The 15,560-nt window shown below is 57.1% G+C and overlaps 1 protein-coding gene across 2 annotated transcripts; it reads left to right on the top strand.

Moving 5' to 3' along the window:
* The first annotated feature begins 6,078 nt into the window (after nt 1–6,078).
* On the top strand, nt 6,079–15,345 carry GFAP (glial fibrillary acidic protein). Of its 2 annotated transcripts, XM_029928845.1 has the most exons (10): nt 6,079–6,542; nt 7,467–7,527; nt 7,720–7,815; nt 8,490–8,651; nt 9,804–9,929; nt 10,155–10,375; nt 10,964–11,007; nt 11,355–11,474; nt 13,006–13,091; nt 13,750–15,345. In XM_029928845.1, the coding sequence occupies exons 1-10, from the start codon at nt 6,082–6,084 to the stop codon at nt 13,789–13,791; spliced, it is 1,419 nt and encodes a 472-aa protein (XP_029784705.1). In that variant the 5' UTR covers nt 6,079–6,081; the 3' UTR covers nt 13,792–15,345. The 2 variants fall into 2 exon arrangements, with proteins under 2 accessions (XP_029784705.1, XP_029784706.1); XM_029928846.1 differs by lacking the exon at nt 11,355–11,474.
* Nucleotides 15,346–15,560: the final 215 nt, after the last annotated feature.

Raw genomic sequence — 15,560 nt, 5'->3', positions numbered from 1 at the left:
AGAAGGGCAAGCCTCCCACAACGGGGTCCATTGCACGAGGCGGAATTCGCCCAGGCTGGGGGCAGCCTGCAAGTGGAAGGGGTCACTCTTGACAAGGCTGTTCTGTAACCGGCCATTGGCTCAGCAAACATTGGTGGCTCCGTAGTGCAAGATGTGCTCTCGGGTGACCCATTAAATGTACAAAGACTCTGCCGATGGAGTTGAGCACGTGTGGCTCCTGCCCTCAATCACAGGAGGTCGGGCTGAGAGTGCTTGGTGCATGGTGTCCTGCTGGCCGGGAGGCAGCCTGACTGGTCCCAGCTTCGCAGGGAGCTGGATGGGGCTGAGGGGGGCAGCGAGCTGACAGCCAGCTCCCAGCCGACATCTGTGGGCGGCGACAAGGCTCTGAGATTGGATTGTTCTTACATAAAGAGAGTCCTCCCCGAGACACGGCAATCGATGGCGGCCCCGTGCACTGCAGCCCCAGCCTGATCTAAGGCCCGTCTTCTGCTTCATCCGGCTTCTCTCCCCTTGGGGTTCTGGGCAGAGCCCCTCACTCCACTTCTGGGAGTTTAGAATGCTCTCTTCCCAGGGCCTTTACACCCATCTCCTTGCCTACCTGAGGCCCCGAAGCTGGTGTCCGGACCCCACACTGGGGTACCAAGTCCTTCCCAGTTCAGAGAACCAGGCTTAGTGCCAGGAGCTATGGACACAGAGAACAAGACTGTCCCTTCCTTCACTCAGGGAGTCAGGTTGGTGCCTGTCCTTTTCACCTGAGTGTAAGCCCAAATCTTCAGTGTTAGGACAAGTCATCAGGAGGGACCTTTCCCCTCTGGGTCCTCCCATCCCCAGCCATCAGCTCGGCCCCCACAGGGGACTTTGCCCTACACGGGATGGGGCATGCTGCTAACTTAGGAGCCCTCCCTCTCAGACCCCTGCTCATCTGTCTCCAGGTTTTCCCAGAAGTGTCCCTCTCTGGCTCTTAGGTAAGCTTGGAGGATCCTGGCTCCCAGAGAGAATTGGGTTCATGATTGTCTTCCCCTCCTCCATGGCTCTTTTGTGAAGAGGGACCTTGGAGGGCTTGGGATGGGGTTTGTGGGGGAGGAGGTGACCACAGTCACCCCCAGGGGCCTGGAGACCAACGTCTGTATTTTCTAGCTCTCCCTAAGTGTTCCCTGCAGCCCGCCTGTAGCCCTTCCACCCCTGCTCCCTGGCTCATCCTGTCCATTTGGAGGACCACTGGATTGGAAATAACAGGCCGCCTGCCAGCCCTCCCTTCCCACCAGGGACACATCTGGCCCCTGCCTCCCACCCTCTCAGAGGGACTCAGTCAGGCAGGGAGACAGAGGGGAGCTGGGAGCAGAACAGATCGGGGAAAGCAATTAAAAAGCAGGTCTCAGGGTTAGAGGCTGGAAAGTAGGGGGCAGGCTGAAGGGCCCGGGGAAGGTGGAGAGAAGCAGGGAGAGAAAGGGTACAAGTTTATTAACCCTAGCGCAGCAGACTGGCCCCTGGGTCTGTGCAGGTGAGTGAGCTGATGCCTCCAACCACCAGCGGATACCGGCCAGGAAAGAGGAAGGGGAAGGAGTCTGGGGCAGTCCATCCAGGAGCCAGTCTACAGCCACAGGAGTTGGGCACGTCTCACATACAGAGCTGGCTTGGCACAGGCTGACAGATGACAGGAGAAGGAACCAGCCATAGCCTGAGGTAGCCCCCCTCCTGCTGAGAGGGGAGAGACAGCCCCTGCCCTCAAGGAGCTCCCGTCTAACAGTGAACCATGTGTCAGGGAGCTCCCATCCAAGAAGAGAGGGTGTCCTGAGGGACCGTATTGTTAGAGAGACCCCATTCTGATGGGAAGATATAGGTCCCAACATCAGGATGTCCCTATTCATGGAGCTCCTCTCCTTCAGCGTCAGGCTGAAGTGCAGGGGAGACCCACTCTGAATGGACATGTTGACACACCAAGATCTCACAGCAGAGCATATGACTCTTGATCTTGGGGTCGTGAGTTCGAGCCCCATGTTAGGTGTGGAACCTACTTGAGAAAAAGAGCTTCTCAAGCCAAGGGAGCTGTGGGTCTCAGGTCTCCAGCCGGGGAAGGGCGAGGATGGAAGGACTCCCTGGGGGAGTCAGGGCGGTAGGAAAGGCTGGAAAACAGCTCCCCTGGGACAGAGAGAACGCACAGCGGTCTCCTGGCAGACCCAAAGCCACGCCCAAACAGTGGTCTGGGGGCAAATGGTGTTGCCCCACATGTTCTCTTCACTGGCTGCTGCCCGTGCCCCCCCCCCATCCTCTTCATACCCCCAGGTAACTGTCCTGGGGAGGTACCTATACACTGTCCCTTCCCTGCCCCCAGGGGGTTAACAAGGCATGGCAGCACCCCCTGGAAGATCCAGCTCCGGCCCCTCTAGGCCCACCCATCACTAACATGTCAATAGGTAAGGCACCAGGTAGGTGTTATTAAATGCAAGCTATGGTTTGTCAAATAACTGCTCTGTCCGGCTTTCACTGATTTTACCCTCACAGCTACCTCAGTAGAAAGCGTTGTGAGTCCCCATTCTATAGGTGTGGAAATGGAGACTCAGAGAAAGTTCAGGAAGTCATCCGAGATCACTGATGAATGGCCATGGCCGGGCTCTCCTCTAGAGGGCACTGTCATAGCCGTTAGAAGCGACTCTAGAGGATAAATGGAGTGATCCCGCTGGGTGATCCCAATTTGGGGTTTAGGAACCCTACCTACAGCGGTGAGACCCGCGTTCTCCCCCTCGGCGGCGCCCCGCTGCTGCTCCCACGTGGGCAGCTGAGCAGTGCCATCTAGTGGCCGCCAGGGCCTAGTTCCCTTCCTCAGGGTTGGGGCCCACGAGGGATGGTAGTGGTCAAGGAGTCCACTGAGAGACCCAAGTTCTCTTCATCCCACACACGCTTACTGACTACCGGCTGTGTCAGACACTGAGAATGGGACAGGGGCACCAGGGGAGACAGTGGGCAGCAGTCTAGTGGCTTGAATTAGAGGCTGGCACATTTAGAAAACACTAGGCATCTGGTGTGTGGGTTGAGGCCAGGTGTGCTATTGATCTATCCCAGGAGGCACTTGGGCCCCGTAGGCAGGAGGGCATCCTGGCAGATTCTGACACAGGGGAGGGCCAGAGGGAGTGGGAGACCATCTTGTCCCCACCTTGGCTTGAAAGGGGGGGGGGCACATCTTGGCTGAAGGCCCTGCAGAGGGGCATCCAGGCACCCTCTCTCCAAGGGCTGTAGCTTTCTTCTGTCTACCCAGAAGTCAGTCCAGGGATCGGCTTGAGGCTTCGGAGGTTGAGGCCCTTAGATAGAGAGACAGGAGAGGAGGGGCCACAGAGAGGAGGGTCTCAGCCAGGCCATGAGGAAGGGAGAAGTGGGGGAGGCTGGGGACTGCATCTGTCTGGAGCACCTGGGTGGCATAGTGTGATCTTGAACAGAGAGAGGGAGGGAGAAAGACAGGGTGGGGGAGCAGTGTGCGTCTAACAATAGGGCTTGGGTAAATTCACGCATACAGTGGAGAGCCATGCAGCTGTTAAAATGATGATGTAGTAAATATTTATTGATATGGAAAGATGTTCACAACATATTGCCGAGTGGAAAAAAAACCAAATTACAAAATCATTTGTACAGCATGAGTCCACTTGTAAAAAAAAAAAAAGAATGTATAGATGTGGGGGGAAATCTGGCAGTGTTTATTACCTCCAGGTGGCAAAACCATGGCTAATTAAACTCTTTCGTTTTGCTTATCTATATTTTCTGATTTTTCCACAATGACTGGGTGGTATAAAACAATGAAAGTTTGGCGAACAACCACAGCCAACCGGTTCTTGTGTGGGCATCTTTGGACAGAGAAGGGCTGGGCGTGGGGGATGGGTCTAGGATGGGATGGAGGATGAAGATGGAGCAAGAAGCCTCGGTGACACAGGGCCAGGGAAGGTGGCCCAAGTGAGGGAAGGGGGACTTCTCTATGCTGCTGCCCAAGTGCCAGATCTCACACACACACACACACACACACACACACACACACACACACAGGTGCGACTTGGTGAGCCTCACTGACAAGCCCTTCCTGCTCTTGTTTTATCTTTTCCCTCCAAGATGGCTTTGCACTCTTTTCAACTAGATTTCCCTAGAATGGAGAGAGACGTCTGCACACTGTGACTTGACCAGCAAACTGGAAGGACAGCCACTTCTAGACGTAGAGAGTAGGGGGATGAGGGTCTGTCCTCAGTCTTGTTCTTCTTGGAATGCCCCCTGACCTTTCCCAGCTCCCCAGTCCATAGCAGGATCAAAAGTCATGGGCATCCCCTCCTCGAGATTTCCCTCCTCATGTTTTGCTCAGGCCCAGGGTCAGGTGTGGCTGAAGACTTAGGGACTCTCGCCTCCCCCTCTCTGTGCTGGGACCCGCAGGGGAAAACCTCGGCGCGCCGCCGATGACATGCCTGAATGGAGAGTATCTCCCCAGTGTGGGGTAAGAGGCATTGCCCTGACTGGAGTTCAGGGGTGTGAGCTGGCTCTGGGAGCTGGGGAGGGGGCAAGCGGCCAGGCCTTGTCTACAGAGCTGGAGACCTGGCAGAGCTGGGCTGGCGACCCCCCCACCCCCCACCCCCACCCCAGGGCCTTTGCCTTGTGCCCACTGAATGACTCACCTTGGCACAGACACAATGGTTGGGGGTGGGCACAGAGCCTGCTCCCCGCTGCACCCCCGCCCCCTCAGAAGCTTCCGAGAAGTTCTTTGAGCTGGGGGCTTGGGCTGGACTCTGCCCGACAGCCTGGCATCTTGGGATAAAGACAGCACAGCCCCCTGGGGGCTGCCCTCTCGGTGTGGTGCCCTGACCAGTGGTGGAAAACAAGGCTCTATTCAGCAAGTGCCCAGGAGAAGGGATCAGAGGCTCAGGCATGGGCATCAGGGGGGCTGTGGGGGGAGGGGGGAAGGCTGCCTGCTTCCCAGAAGTCCAAGGACACCAGATGAGTAAGGGGCCTGGGTGAGGCACTGGCCCTGTGGGATGGAGAAAAGAAGCATGGGTGGCTCTGAAGTGTCAGGCTATAGGGCACAGGCCCTGGGCTGCCTCGTATGGACCCAGTGGCTCCCAGGTTTCCAAACTGACCCATCCCTAGAGACTTTCCCATCCTCTCAGCCTGATGTGTGGGAACTCGAAGGATATAAATCTCCAATGTGAAATGAGGGGCGGCGCGAGAAACAGGGTGATACAGGCACAAAGACGGCGGCCGGGACAGTCAGCTCATCCATAACCGCTTTGTGCCGCTGTCAAGGCCGGCTCCGGACAGGGGTGCAGAGAGGCTGGGCAAGGGGGCGCGGGAGCATGGTGGGACTGAGGCAGGGGCTTAACTGTGGCCCAGGAAGAAGGCCAGGGAGTGCAGCCCCTGCCCCTCTTGCCCCCTTGGGGCTTCCACGTTCCTTCCATGAACCCCCCCCACCCACTGCTAGACAAGGACCTTCACTGACCTTCTAGACAAAGGGCTGGTGTCCAATTCCAGCCCACAGTCCCAGACTTCCAGGGAAGGGGGGAGAAAGCAGGAATGCGGGACGCCGGTGTTCAGAGGGGAGGAGTCCAACTGTCCACTAGGAACAGGGCTAGGCAGGAAACTGGCTGCTGGCTGCTTCTGGAGCCTGCAGAACTGGGTTTGTTCTTTGCCAAAGTCCCAGCACTTAGCAGCCACTCGAAGCAGGAGCACTAAGTAGGGAAGGCCTGGGTTATGGGGTCTCAGAAGTGGAAAGCACATCAGGGGTCATCTGGTCCAGGCCTTTCTTGGCCCACTTTCCCAGAGAAAGGGCCTCCTTGCCCAGTGGTCAGGCCCCCAGACCCAGCATCCAGCCCCAGGCACTGCGCCCTGGTACCTTTCTCTGTGGCCAGGCTGGGGCTGGTGTGCCCAAGGAGGCCCTGCCCCTGGCCCCAGTGACCTGGGTGGGGTGAGAAGAGCTCTCCCCATGGCTGAGCTGTCGCCCAGCCCCTCCCCCTCAGGCTATGCCAGGGGGCGTTGCCAGGGGGCAGCTTGGGCGGTGCCAGGCTGGCCCACCGATTTATAAAGCCCTCACTTCCTGGGAGTGGACAGACCCGGGCCAGAATGGAGAGAAGACGGGTCACCTCAGCTGCTCGCCGCTCCTATGTCTCCTTCTCGGAGATGGCGGGGGGAAGCCTGGCCTCTGGCCGCCGTCTGGGGCCAGGCACCCGCCTCTCCCTGGCTCGGATGCCGCTTCCACTCCCGGCCCGGGTGGACTTCTCCCTGGCTGGGGCCCTCAACACCGGCTTCAAGGAGACCCGGGCCAGCGAGCGGGCAGAGATGATGGAGCTCAATGACCGCTTTGCCAGCTACATCGAGAAGGTGCGCTTCCTGGAGCAGCAGAACAAGGCACTGGCTGCGGAGCTGAACCAGCTGCGGGCCAAGGAGCCCACCAAGCTGGCCGACGTGTACCAGGCTGAGCTGCGGGAGCTACGGTTTCGGCTCGACCAACTCACCGCCAACAGCACCCGGCTCGAGGTCGAGAGAGACAACCTGGCACAGGACCTGGGCACCCTGAGGCAGAAGTGAGGAGGGGTCCAGGGAGAGGGACCACATGAACAGGGAAGATGCTCCCCTCCACCAGCTCCAGCAAGAGTGACTGCGGGCAGGGGGCTCTGCCTCCTTGCTCCTCGGCCCCTCTGTTGCCCCACCTCCGGGAGGGGAGGGCTGTCCTTGCTCCCCACGATGACCGGAGGGCCCTGGGAGGAGGCCTAGAGTCTCAGGGATCTGATTCCCAAAGACCTCTTGCCAAGGAGTCGGGTGGTCTTAGCAGAGCAGTTCCCCACTGGGGCAAGCTCTATGGGAGCAGTCACAGACCCCACAGGTAAGGGTCTCCGCCTTTCATTCATGGCAGTGCCTGGTGGCCTTGCGGAGTCCAGGTCCATATAGAGGAGGAATGGGAAGACTGGTGTGCATTAAGGGGGCTGGGCTCTGGGGGAAAGGAGGTGAGGGAAAGAGCAGGCGGGCCTGGCTTCAGAACACAGGTGATGCTGCCTGTCCCTAGCTTATGACCTTGGTCAGGCCACTTCAACTTGCAGAGCCGTGAAGCATAGAGTCTAATAAAACCCATTTCCAAAGGTCAGAGGAAACCCCAGGCACATGGTGTTTTGCTGAGCCGGCAGGGTATGCATGTGTGACCTCAAGTGCAGAAGGACAAGTATGTCTGTGCGCACGGCAGTGCGTGTACGCTGGTCGGGGCGCTGCGTGAGCAGGAGCAGGTGTGCCAACCTTGATAAGGCCCCTCGGTAATGAGTTAAAGCAAAGACCCTTGTCTGCTCACCCTCCTGGCCAAGGTTTCCCCTAGGACCATCCGTCCCTCATTTCTCTTGCCATTCCACTGGTCCTGGGAGGGGGCAGTATCTCTCCAGCAGCCACCTCCAGGGAGCCTGGGGCAGGGGTCCAAGGTCCTCAGAAGAGCCTGGACCCAGGAATGTGTCCCCTTACCCCAGGCTCCAGGATGAAACCAACCTGAGGCTGGAGGCGGAAAACAACCTGGCCACCTATCGACAGGTCAGGGGGAGTGGGAAGGACAAGGGGTGTTAAGGGGTTGAGGGAAGCTCACCCAAACACAGCCCCCCAAGCCCAGCCCTCCAGAGCAATGTGCCACTCTCCCCAGTCACAGAAGGAGGGATCAGACAGGGCTAGGGAGTGGGGAAGAGGAGTCTGGAGTCAGAGCAGCCTCGTGCCCCCTCCCCACTCCAGGAGGCAGATGAAGCCACCCTAGCCCGTCTGGATCTGGAGAGGAAGATTGAATCTCTGGAGGAGGAAATCCGGTTTTTGAGGAAGATCCACGAGGAGGTAAGGCCAACACAGAGATGGAAACTGACGGAGACAGAGAGATTGAGAAATATGCAAAGACAGAACAAAACAGAGAGACAGACAGACAGACAGAAAGAGAGCATCCTCAGCCCCTGGTAAGATTCTCACGCAGTCACCCCACTTCCTGACAATTATACCAGGCCTTGTTGTCTCATTTTTTTTATTTCACGACAGCCCCGTGAGATAGGAGCCCTTCCAGGACTAACTCCTTTTCACAGAGGAGGACACCGAAGCCCAGAGAGGTTAAAGAACTTGCTGAGGTCACACAGTCAATCTCTCTGACATCACCCCCACTGCCACCTGTCTCCATTTAAGTGAGAGCTATTCATTTTAAAAAGATACCACTCAAAATAAAAAAAAAAACATAAAAAGACACCACTGGGCTCTGACTTCAGATTATGGATTCGGAGCCCACAGGCACACTTTCAGTGCTCGGGCCTGGTCGATCCTGGGAGGAGGACACCATGCAGCCCGCAACAGCCCTCTGCCTCGCCTGGCCTGTGCCACGCCACCACCTCTAACTAGGACTGCCCCATTTCCCTTCGCCAATGTCAGCGTCCAAAGGGAAGGCAGACAAGGGCATAGTATTGCAGGGAGACCCCAGCTGCAGCCTGGGCGCCGAGCCCTGGCATCCCCTCTCTCATCCTGGCCAGGAGGTGCAAGAGCTTCAGGAACAGCTGGCCCGGCAGCAGGTCCACGTGGAGTTGGACGTGGCCAAGCCCGACCTCACGGCGGCCCTGAGAGAGATCCGCACGCAGTACGAGGCAATGGCGTCCAGCAACATGCATGAGGCAGAGGAGTGGTATCGGTCCAAGGTAGCCCTGACTGTGGCCAGCCTGCCTCCTCCAGGCAGCCCTCCTGGCTCCGGACAATTAGAACTGGGGAACAGGGTGGAGGAGGCTGGGATAGGATCCTCTCCGGGTGATTGACCTTCACCAAGGAAATGAGGCGGCTTGCCCAGGGTTTCACAGACACCAGTACTTCCAATAAGTACTTGTCATTACTATTATCATTGCTACTGTTACTATTATCACTAGCCAACATTGTTGTGTGCTTTGCAGGCATTACCTCACTCACTGTGAAGAAGGTACTATTCTTTGACAGATGAGAGAATTGAAGTCCAGAGAGGTTAACTAATTTGCCCACAGTCACACAGTTCCTAAATGGGAGAGCTGCATGTCTAACCCTAGCCATTGCCCTTGGGAGCCTTCATTCTTGATGCCTCTGCTGTCTGTGTCCTGCGCTGAGCACCCACTGCCTGTCGTCACTGCCCAGGACACAGAGACATGTCCGACCAGGGGAATGTGATGCGCACCCAAATATGGTGTCTAAAAAGAACAGGGCTGGGCAGAGTTTGTATGCAGGGTGGATGTCGTCGAAGGGAGGGCATATGGGCTCACAAGACTGGCGGCTTAAGGACCTGAAGAGAAGAGGGAAGGGGTACTCTGAGTGCAAGAAAGCATGGACAGGAAGCAGCCCAGGGATGCTAGGCAAGGGTCCGAGCTGAGGAGCGGGCGCCCAGATGGTTCTGGACAGGTCAAGGCCTGATGGAGTCGTAAGAGCTTCAAGCTCCAAGCTGGGGGGAGAGAGGACTATTAGACCCCGGGGTTCTGCTCACCGGACCCCCTGTTGGTGGTGAGGGAGGACAGGGCTCAGGCTCCTGGACAGAGCTGCCGGCCCAGGAGACTCTGGATTCTGTAGCAAACACCATTTGTTCAATCATTCCCTGCCCAGACCCTGTGTTAGGTGATGGAGACGTAGCAGGGGTGTTCAGTGCCCTTCCTCCCTGGGTCCCAGTCTCTGGGAATAATCCCACCCAGGGCCAAAGTCCCTGGGAGACCTGGACCTCAAGCCTGGGGTACTGCCCATCTCCCTGATTTCCAGGAGTCAGGCCTTCCCACCGGTTCCCATGGCTCCCCAGACGTGCAGCCCAGCCGGGCCTCAGCTTAGGGTCCTCTGCCTGCTAGTTTGCAGACCTGACTGATGCCGCGGCCCGCAATGCTGAGCTGCTCCGCCAGGCCAAGCATGAAGCCAATGACTACCGTCGCCAGCTGCAGGCCTTGACCTGCGACCTGGAGTCCTTGCGCGGCACAGTGAGCGCTTCCACGGGGGCGGGGGGGGGGGGCAGAGGGGGGGACAGCCGGGCAGAAGGGGGACCTGCAACCCTTGCAATGGAGAGAAAGGCCTGAGGCGAGCACTAGGACTGAGGGCCGGGACTCTGAAAAGTTACCGGGGGCCAGGGGCAGGGCAGGGGGTCTGGTTGGGGTGGTGGAGGCGGTGTGACTCTACTCCGAGGCACTGGCCGGCTCCACCCACAGAACGAGTCCCTTGAGAGGCAGATGCGGGAGCAGGATGAGCGCCACGCGCGGGAGGCCGCGAGTTACCAGGAGGCGCTGACTCGGCTGGAGGAGGAGGGGCAGAGCCTCAAAGACGAGATGGCCCGCCATCTGCAGGAGTACCAGGACCTGCTGAATGTCAAGCTAGCCCTGGACATTGAGATCGCCACCTACAGGAAGCTGCTGGAAGGCGAAGAGAACCGGTGAGCCCTAGGGAGTCCTCCCTGCTGTACTCCTCCTCCCTGGTCTCTCCTTGTTTCCTTCAGGGACTGTCTTATTCAGCCTGTGTCCAGCCCCCTCCTATCCCAGTGCCCAGCACAGTGCTTGGCTAACACACAGCTTGTATTCAATACATGTTTGGTGAAGGGATGAATGGATTGATTGAATTCAGTCAATATGGATGAGATCCCAAGGCAAGGACTTGGGTCACCACCACCCCCAAACTAAAAGGCTCACTCCCTACCCTCCCAATGAAGACTGAACTTCTTTTCCCTTGACTGACCTCTTTCAACTGCTCGGAACTTTCTTCACCACTTCCTTCCCCACCTGCCATCTCTTGGGCCTCCACTCCTTCCAAAAGACACATTCCCTTGCCAGACCATACCCCAGCCCCCTGAAGACTCTTGGAGCCCCAGGGAGCATGTTGGCTGCTGGGGAAACCCAGGGGATGGGTTCAGCCTTTCCTGACAAGGAGAAGAGCCTCAAGGCTGTCACCATAGCCCTGGACTGGGACCAGGCCTGGGGATGTCCTTGGGCAGCTGGATCACTCTTCTCCCTTTGCTGTCTTCCAGCATCACCATCCCCGTGCAGACCTTCTCCAACCTGCAGATCCGAGGTCAGTAGAGCAGGGCTCTGTGGGCAGGGTGTTGGATTCTCAACTCCTCCCCAATGTGGGCTGCTGCTCTGGAGTGGGGCCAAGGACGAGTGCAAAGGGGTCCAGGGGGCCTTCATAACTCACCGCAGAGCTTTCAGCCAGAACACAGCATCCCACGGCATTCCAGGTGGGGCCTGCCGTTGCTCCTGTCCTGCTCTGCCCAGTGTCCCGCTCCCTAACCCTGCACCCCATCTGACAGCAGAACTGGGTGAAGATTTCAATCTCTGTCCTGCCCGCAGATCCCTGAGCAAGTTCTGCCCATCTCGATGTTTTATGTCTTTGTTTTTTTTAACTGCTTGTCACTACAGGGGGCAAAAGCACCAAAGCCGGGGAAAGTTACAAGGTCACAAGACATCTCAAAAGCCTCACAATACAAGTTATACCAATACAGGTTCACCAGATTGTAAATGGAGCCCCGCCGGCTCTCGGTTAGCAGCCTGCCTCTCAGACCCGGTGCTTTTCTCAGCTTGACAGGGAATGAGACTCACCCCAGCCCATTTCTTCGCTGCCCTCTGAGGCCCCCTCCTTCCAGGTTTCCCTAAAGGGCCGAGCTTGTGTCATTTTCCCAGCAACCTCAGGGCCCAGCCCAGGACCTGGCGCAGAGTAAATGCAGGTTAAACTAGCAGAGCTGGCTGGTGTTCAAAGTGATATGTCCTCGGGTGCTCAGAGGAGATGCTCTGGGGCCTCTGAACACTCTGAACTTATCTCTTCCTCATCACCGGGAGGCCCCCAGGGTCTTGCCGTGCCCGGTGGCCAGGCTTTCTGCGTGATTCGTCTGTCCCCAAGGCTCTGTGGCCTAGCTCAGTGCTGATTCAGCCCACAGGCTCATTTCCCCCTGGACTGCTGCTCTTGTAGTGAATAAAGTTTTATGCTCCCTGCTCTTAATTTTAAGTATTAGTGAATGTGACATGTTACATTTTTCTCTCTGGGGGCGGGGATCTAAATTACTTCTTACTTGTATGTGGCCCTCGAATGATTCTTGTCTAGGAAAAAAATCTTATGCTCTAGAAATTTAGGAATCCTAGGTATGCACGTCTCCCAGGGCTCAGTTCAGTATCAGAAGTTTAACCAGGCAGAGCAGGTTGAGGTAATGTTGCCAAGTGCCAAACAGTAAAGGGTCAGTAGGGCCCAGAGAATTGGCAGAGGGAAGTAGAAGAGGGGAAGGGGAATGGGAAAGGGACCCATGAGTATTGAGCACTAATAATGTACTAGTTACTGAATATATTTCAGTTAACTGACTCTTCACTCCCACCTAGAGAACTAGGCGCCATCGTCCCCATTTTACAGATTAGGAAACAGAGGCTGGAAGAGGTCAATTAACTTGCCCACAGGCTTGTGGCTGCACTGGGACTCGAGCTCTGGCCTGCCTGGTTTCAGAGCTCCTTCCTAGGCTCCTTCCTTGGCACAGTGCTAGGTTGTCAGAAAGCCAGGCGCCAGGTGAGAGTTTGCCGAGGGACTGAAATGCAGCCAGACCAGGAAAGTGAGCCCAGCAATGGATGAAGCAGCCAGGTCTTGCTTAGCACCATGGGGACATTGCGGGGGAGGTCCCCATCCCCTCTGAAAGAGCCTAGGCCCTGGGGTGCCTGCGTGGCTCAGTCAGTTGTGTCCAATTTTTGATTTCAGCTCAGGTCATGATGCCAGGGTCATGGGATCAACCCACATTGAGTGTACAGCTGGTTACAATTCTCTCTCTCTCTCTCTCTCTCTCTCTCTCTCTCTCTCTCTCTCTCTCTCTTGCTCTCCTCCCCCCCCCCACCCTTCTCCCTGGCTTGTACTCTCTCCTTCTCTCTCTAAAATAAAAAAATAATAAAAACAATGAAGGAGCATAGGTCCTCTCTGCCTGGTTGGGATAGACTTTCATACTCATCCTCATGATTGCGGGGTTCATGGAGAAGCTGGGGGTGGGGGAAGATGTCTAGTGGCCCAAGAGCCACAGGCCTCTTGTCCCTATGTCTGCAGAAACCAGCCTGGACACCAAGTCCGTGTCAGAAGGCCACCTTAAAAGGAACATTGTGGTGAAGACCGTGGAGATGCGGGATGGAGAGGTAAGGAGGGCAGACCTGAGACTCTGGCCCCCTGAGGCTCTGACTGCCTCTAGGAATTTTCGAAGTCAGGCTTTGGAAAAAAGCCTGAACTGGCACATCGAAGGTTCTCAGTCACTCAGAAGAGCCTCCCAGGGAGGCTCAGGAAGAGGGGAAGGGACCTGGATGTAATTCACTTCTCTGTCCCCTTCAGTGGCAGCTCTAGGGGGGCCTGGGTGCCTAGGCCACTCATAGAGTCCAGATTCGGACTTTCCCCCTCTCACCCTCAGACTCAGATCCGCCCCCCAACACTAGGCCTGGGGGAGAAAGAAAATTCAAGTTAGCAGCTTTCACTCCCATCTTTCAGTTTCCAGCTTGATAAAAGGAACCTGCCGAAGGAATGGGAAGAGGGGGTTTGGCATACCCCTCCCCATCACACCAGCAACAGTCGCGGCTAATCTTACCACACCAGCTTGCCATATGCCAGGCGCGGTGCTAAGTGCTTATAGGTGCCACCTCACTTCCTGACAACTGCATGGGGGTGGGGGGTGGCGGTTCTGGTGCCTGTCATAGAAAAGACCCTGGAAAGGTGGGGACTTGTCTAAGGTAGCATAGCCTGGCAGTGGTGGACCTGTCTGTGTGGGCCCCTAACTATTGTGCTGTGTGCCTCTGTCCCCTGCAGGTCATTAAGGAGTCTAAGCAGGAGCACAAGGACGTGATGTGAGGCAGGACCCTCTTGGTGGCCCCTGCCCCCCAGTGTGGGAGACCGGAGGAGGAGATGGGATTGGTGCCCGCCCCCCATCATAGCTGATTTCCTCAGACCCAAGTTCCTGCCCACCCCAGCTGCTCCCCTCATCCCTCCCTCCGTCTCTATGCCACCTTGCTGCCCTAAGTTCCATCAGTACTAGGCCTACACCCCCCACCTGCACCCAGTAACTCCAACTAACAAGGCACTCACCCCAAAGGGTGAGCAGCTTGGAATAGAATTAGGAGGAAGGAGAGAAGTTGGGGAAGACAGGGGCCCCAATAAATCATCCTAGATAGCCCAACTCCCCGTTGTCATGGCAACTGTTGCCAGAGCTGGAGGTCCCTGGGGGTATCTGGAAGTGGGCCTTTGAGTGTCCTCAGGCTGCTGGAGGAAAACTGAGGCTCTGGGACAGGAAAGGGAAATCCCCCCAAGGCAAGGTAGCCCTGGTTAGAGGTTTCTTCTAGACTGACCTGGAGCAGTCTGAGTAGGTGGGGCCATTCTGCCACACGGAGCGGTAGTCACCAAACAGAATGCCTGGCCTGCCCAGACCCCAGGCCCAGAAGGGCCTCCTGAGCGATTATTCAAGTGTCTCAGTCCCACCGAGTGGCCACGTGGGCACGCCGTGGGCATGCCATGGGCGTGTGGGAGCTTGATTCTCAGGACTTGGGGGATCTATAGTGTAAGTGGAGAGGGAAGGGGTGCTGCGAAGGAGTAGAGGGGGGCTGCCTGGCCTCTAGGTGGGGTACAGAGAGGTCAAGCCCAGGAGTCCTCCCTCCATAATGCTGGAGGGGAGGCAGGTGGAGATGGTGGAGGCCGTCGGGATGATGCCAGACATCAGAGATGGGTGTTGTTGGTGACCAGTTACACTTGGCCTCTGGGTTGTGGGAATCAAGGAAGTGACTTATCCTCTTGAAAATGCTGAAATAAGAGAGAGAGGGGCTGCTGGCCCCGGGGGCAGGGCACACCTTGTCCCAGTTCTAAAGGCTCCTTCCTTGCTGCCTCTAAGCCTCTGCGGCTGCTGCCTCCCAACCCAGTGAACACTGCTGAGTGAAGCTGCTGCCACACATCTGATACTCTCCACCCTGCGGTGGCCTGCTGCCTTCCCCTGACCCAAGGGCCCTTTACTCAAATACAAAATGTATCCCCATATCGTAGGCAGCACCCTATTTTATAATTTGGAAAATGGTAAGCGTGAGCAGAGTAAAGGCTCTGGTTTGTGTTCCTGCAGTCTGGAGGTGGGGTCCCTCAGGGCAGCCACTTTCACCCAGAGCACCTGCTCTGCTCCGTGGGAAGATTGGGGTTGGGGTGGGCAGACAGACACAGGACTCTCTGTGTCCGGAAGAAGAGCTGAGAGGGCCCGCTGCAGGGTCCCGCTCACCCCCCACTAAGGCCAGAGAAGTGAGAGTCCTTCCCTTTTTCTAAGACCTGGTGCCCTTTCCCCCTCCCTCCTGCCACCCACTGTTGCTAACTTCCAGGGCACCATGCAGCCTTTAGCCGCTGAAGTAAATAAAGACAGTTGCTGTGACCTTTCCCAGAGTGGAACCCTGATCTGTTCAGGAGAGGCTTGGGGGTGGGGGCCGGGGGTGGGGTGGGGGGCAGGAAGTAGCCTTGGACAAGATTCAACTTGCTTATCACTGCTCATCTGGAGACCCCAAACCCCACAGCAGCAGCCACGTGACGAATCCCACCTCCAATCCTGCTCCACGTGGCAGCCCTGGTGCCCGCCCCTCATCTCACCCAGTCCC

The sequence above is a fragment of the Suricata suricatta genome, chromosome 17 (genome assembly GCF_006229205.1).
Source record: "Suricata suricatta isolate VVHF042 chromosome 17, meerkat_22Aug2017_6uvM2_HiC, whole genome shotgun sequence".
NCBI classification, from domain to species: Eukaryota; Metazoa; Chordata; class Mammalia; order Carnivora; family Herpestidae; genus Suricata; species Suricata suricatta.
The sequence above is the reverse complement of the archived record's forward strand: the minus strand, read 5'-3'. Positions and strand labels throughout refer to the sequence as shown.

Excerpts from the sequence above, each read along its gene's own strand:
- GFAP (XM_029928845.1), top strand. The coding sequence starts at position 6,082 with ATGGAGAGAAGACGGGTCACCTCAGCTGCTCGCCGCTCCTATGTCTCC. Across the intron at positions 7,528-7,719 it reads ACCTGGCCACCTATCGACAG|GAGGCAGATGAAGCCACCCT; the intron begins GTCAGGGGGAGT and ends TCCCCACTCCAG. Across the intron at positions 11,475-13,005 it reads TGGAGCCCCGCCGGCTCTCG|AAACCAGCCTGGACACCAAG; the intron begins GTTAGCAGCCTG and ends CTATGTCTGCAG.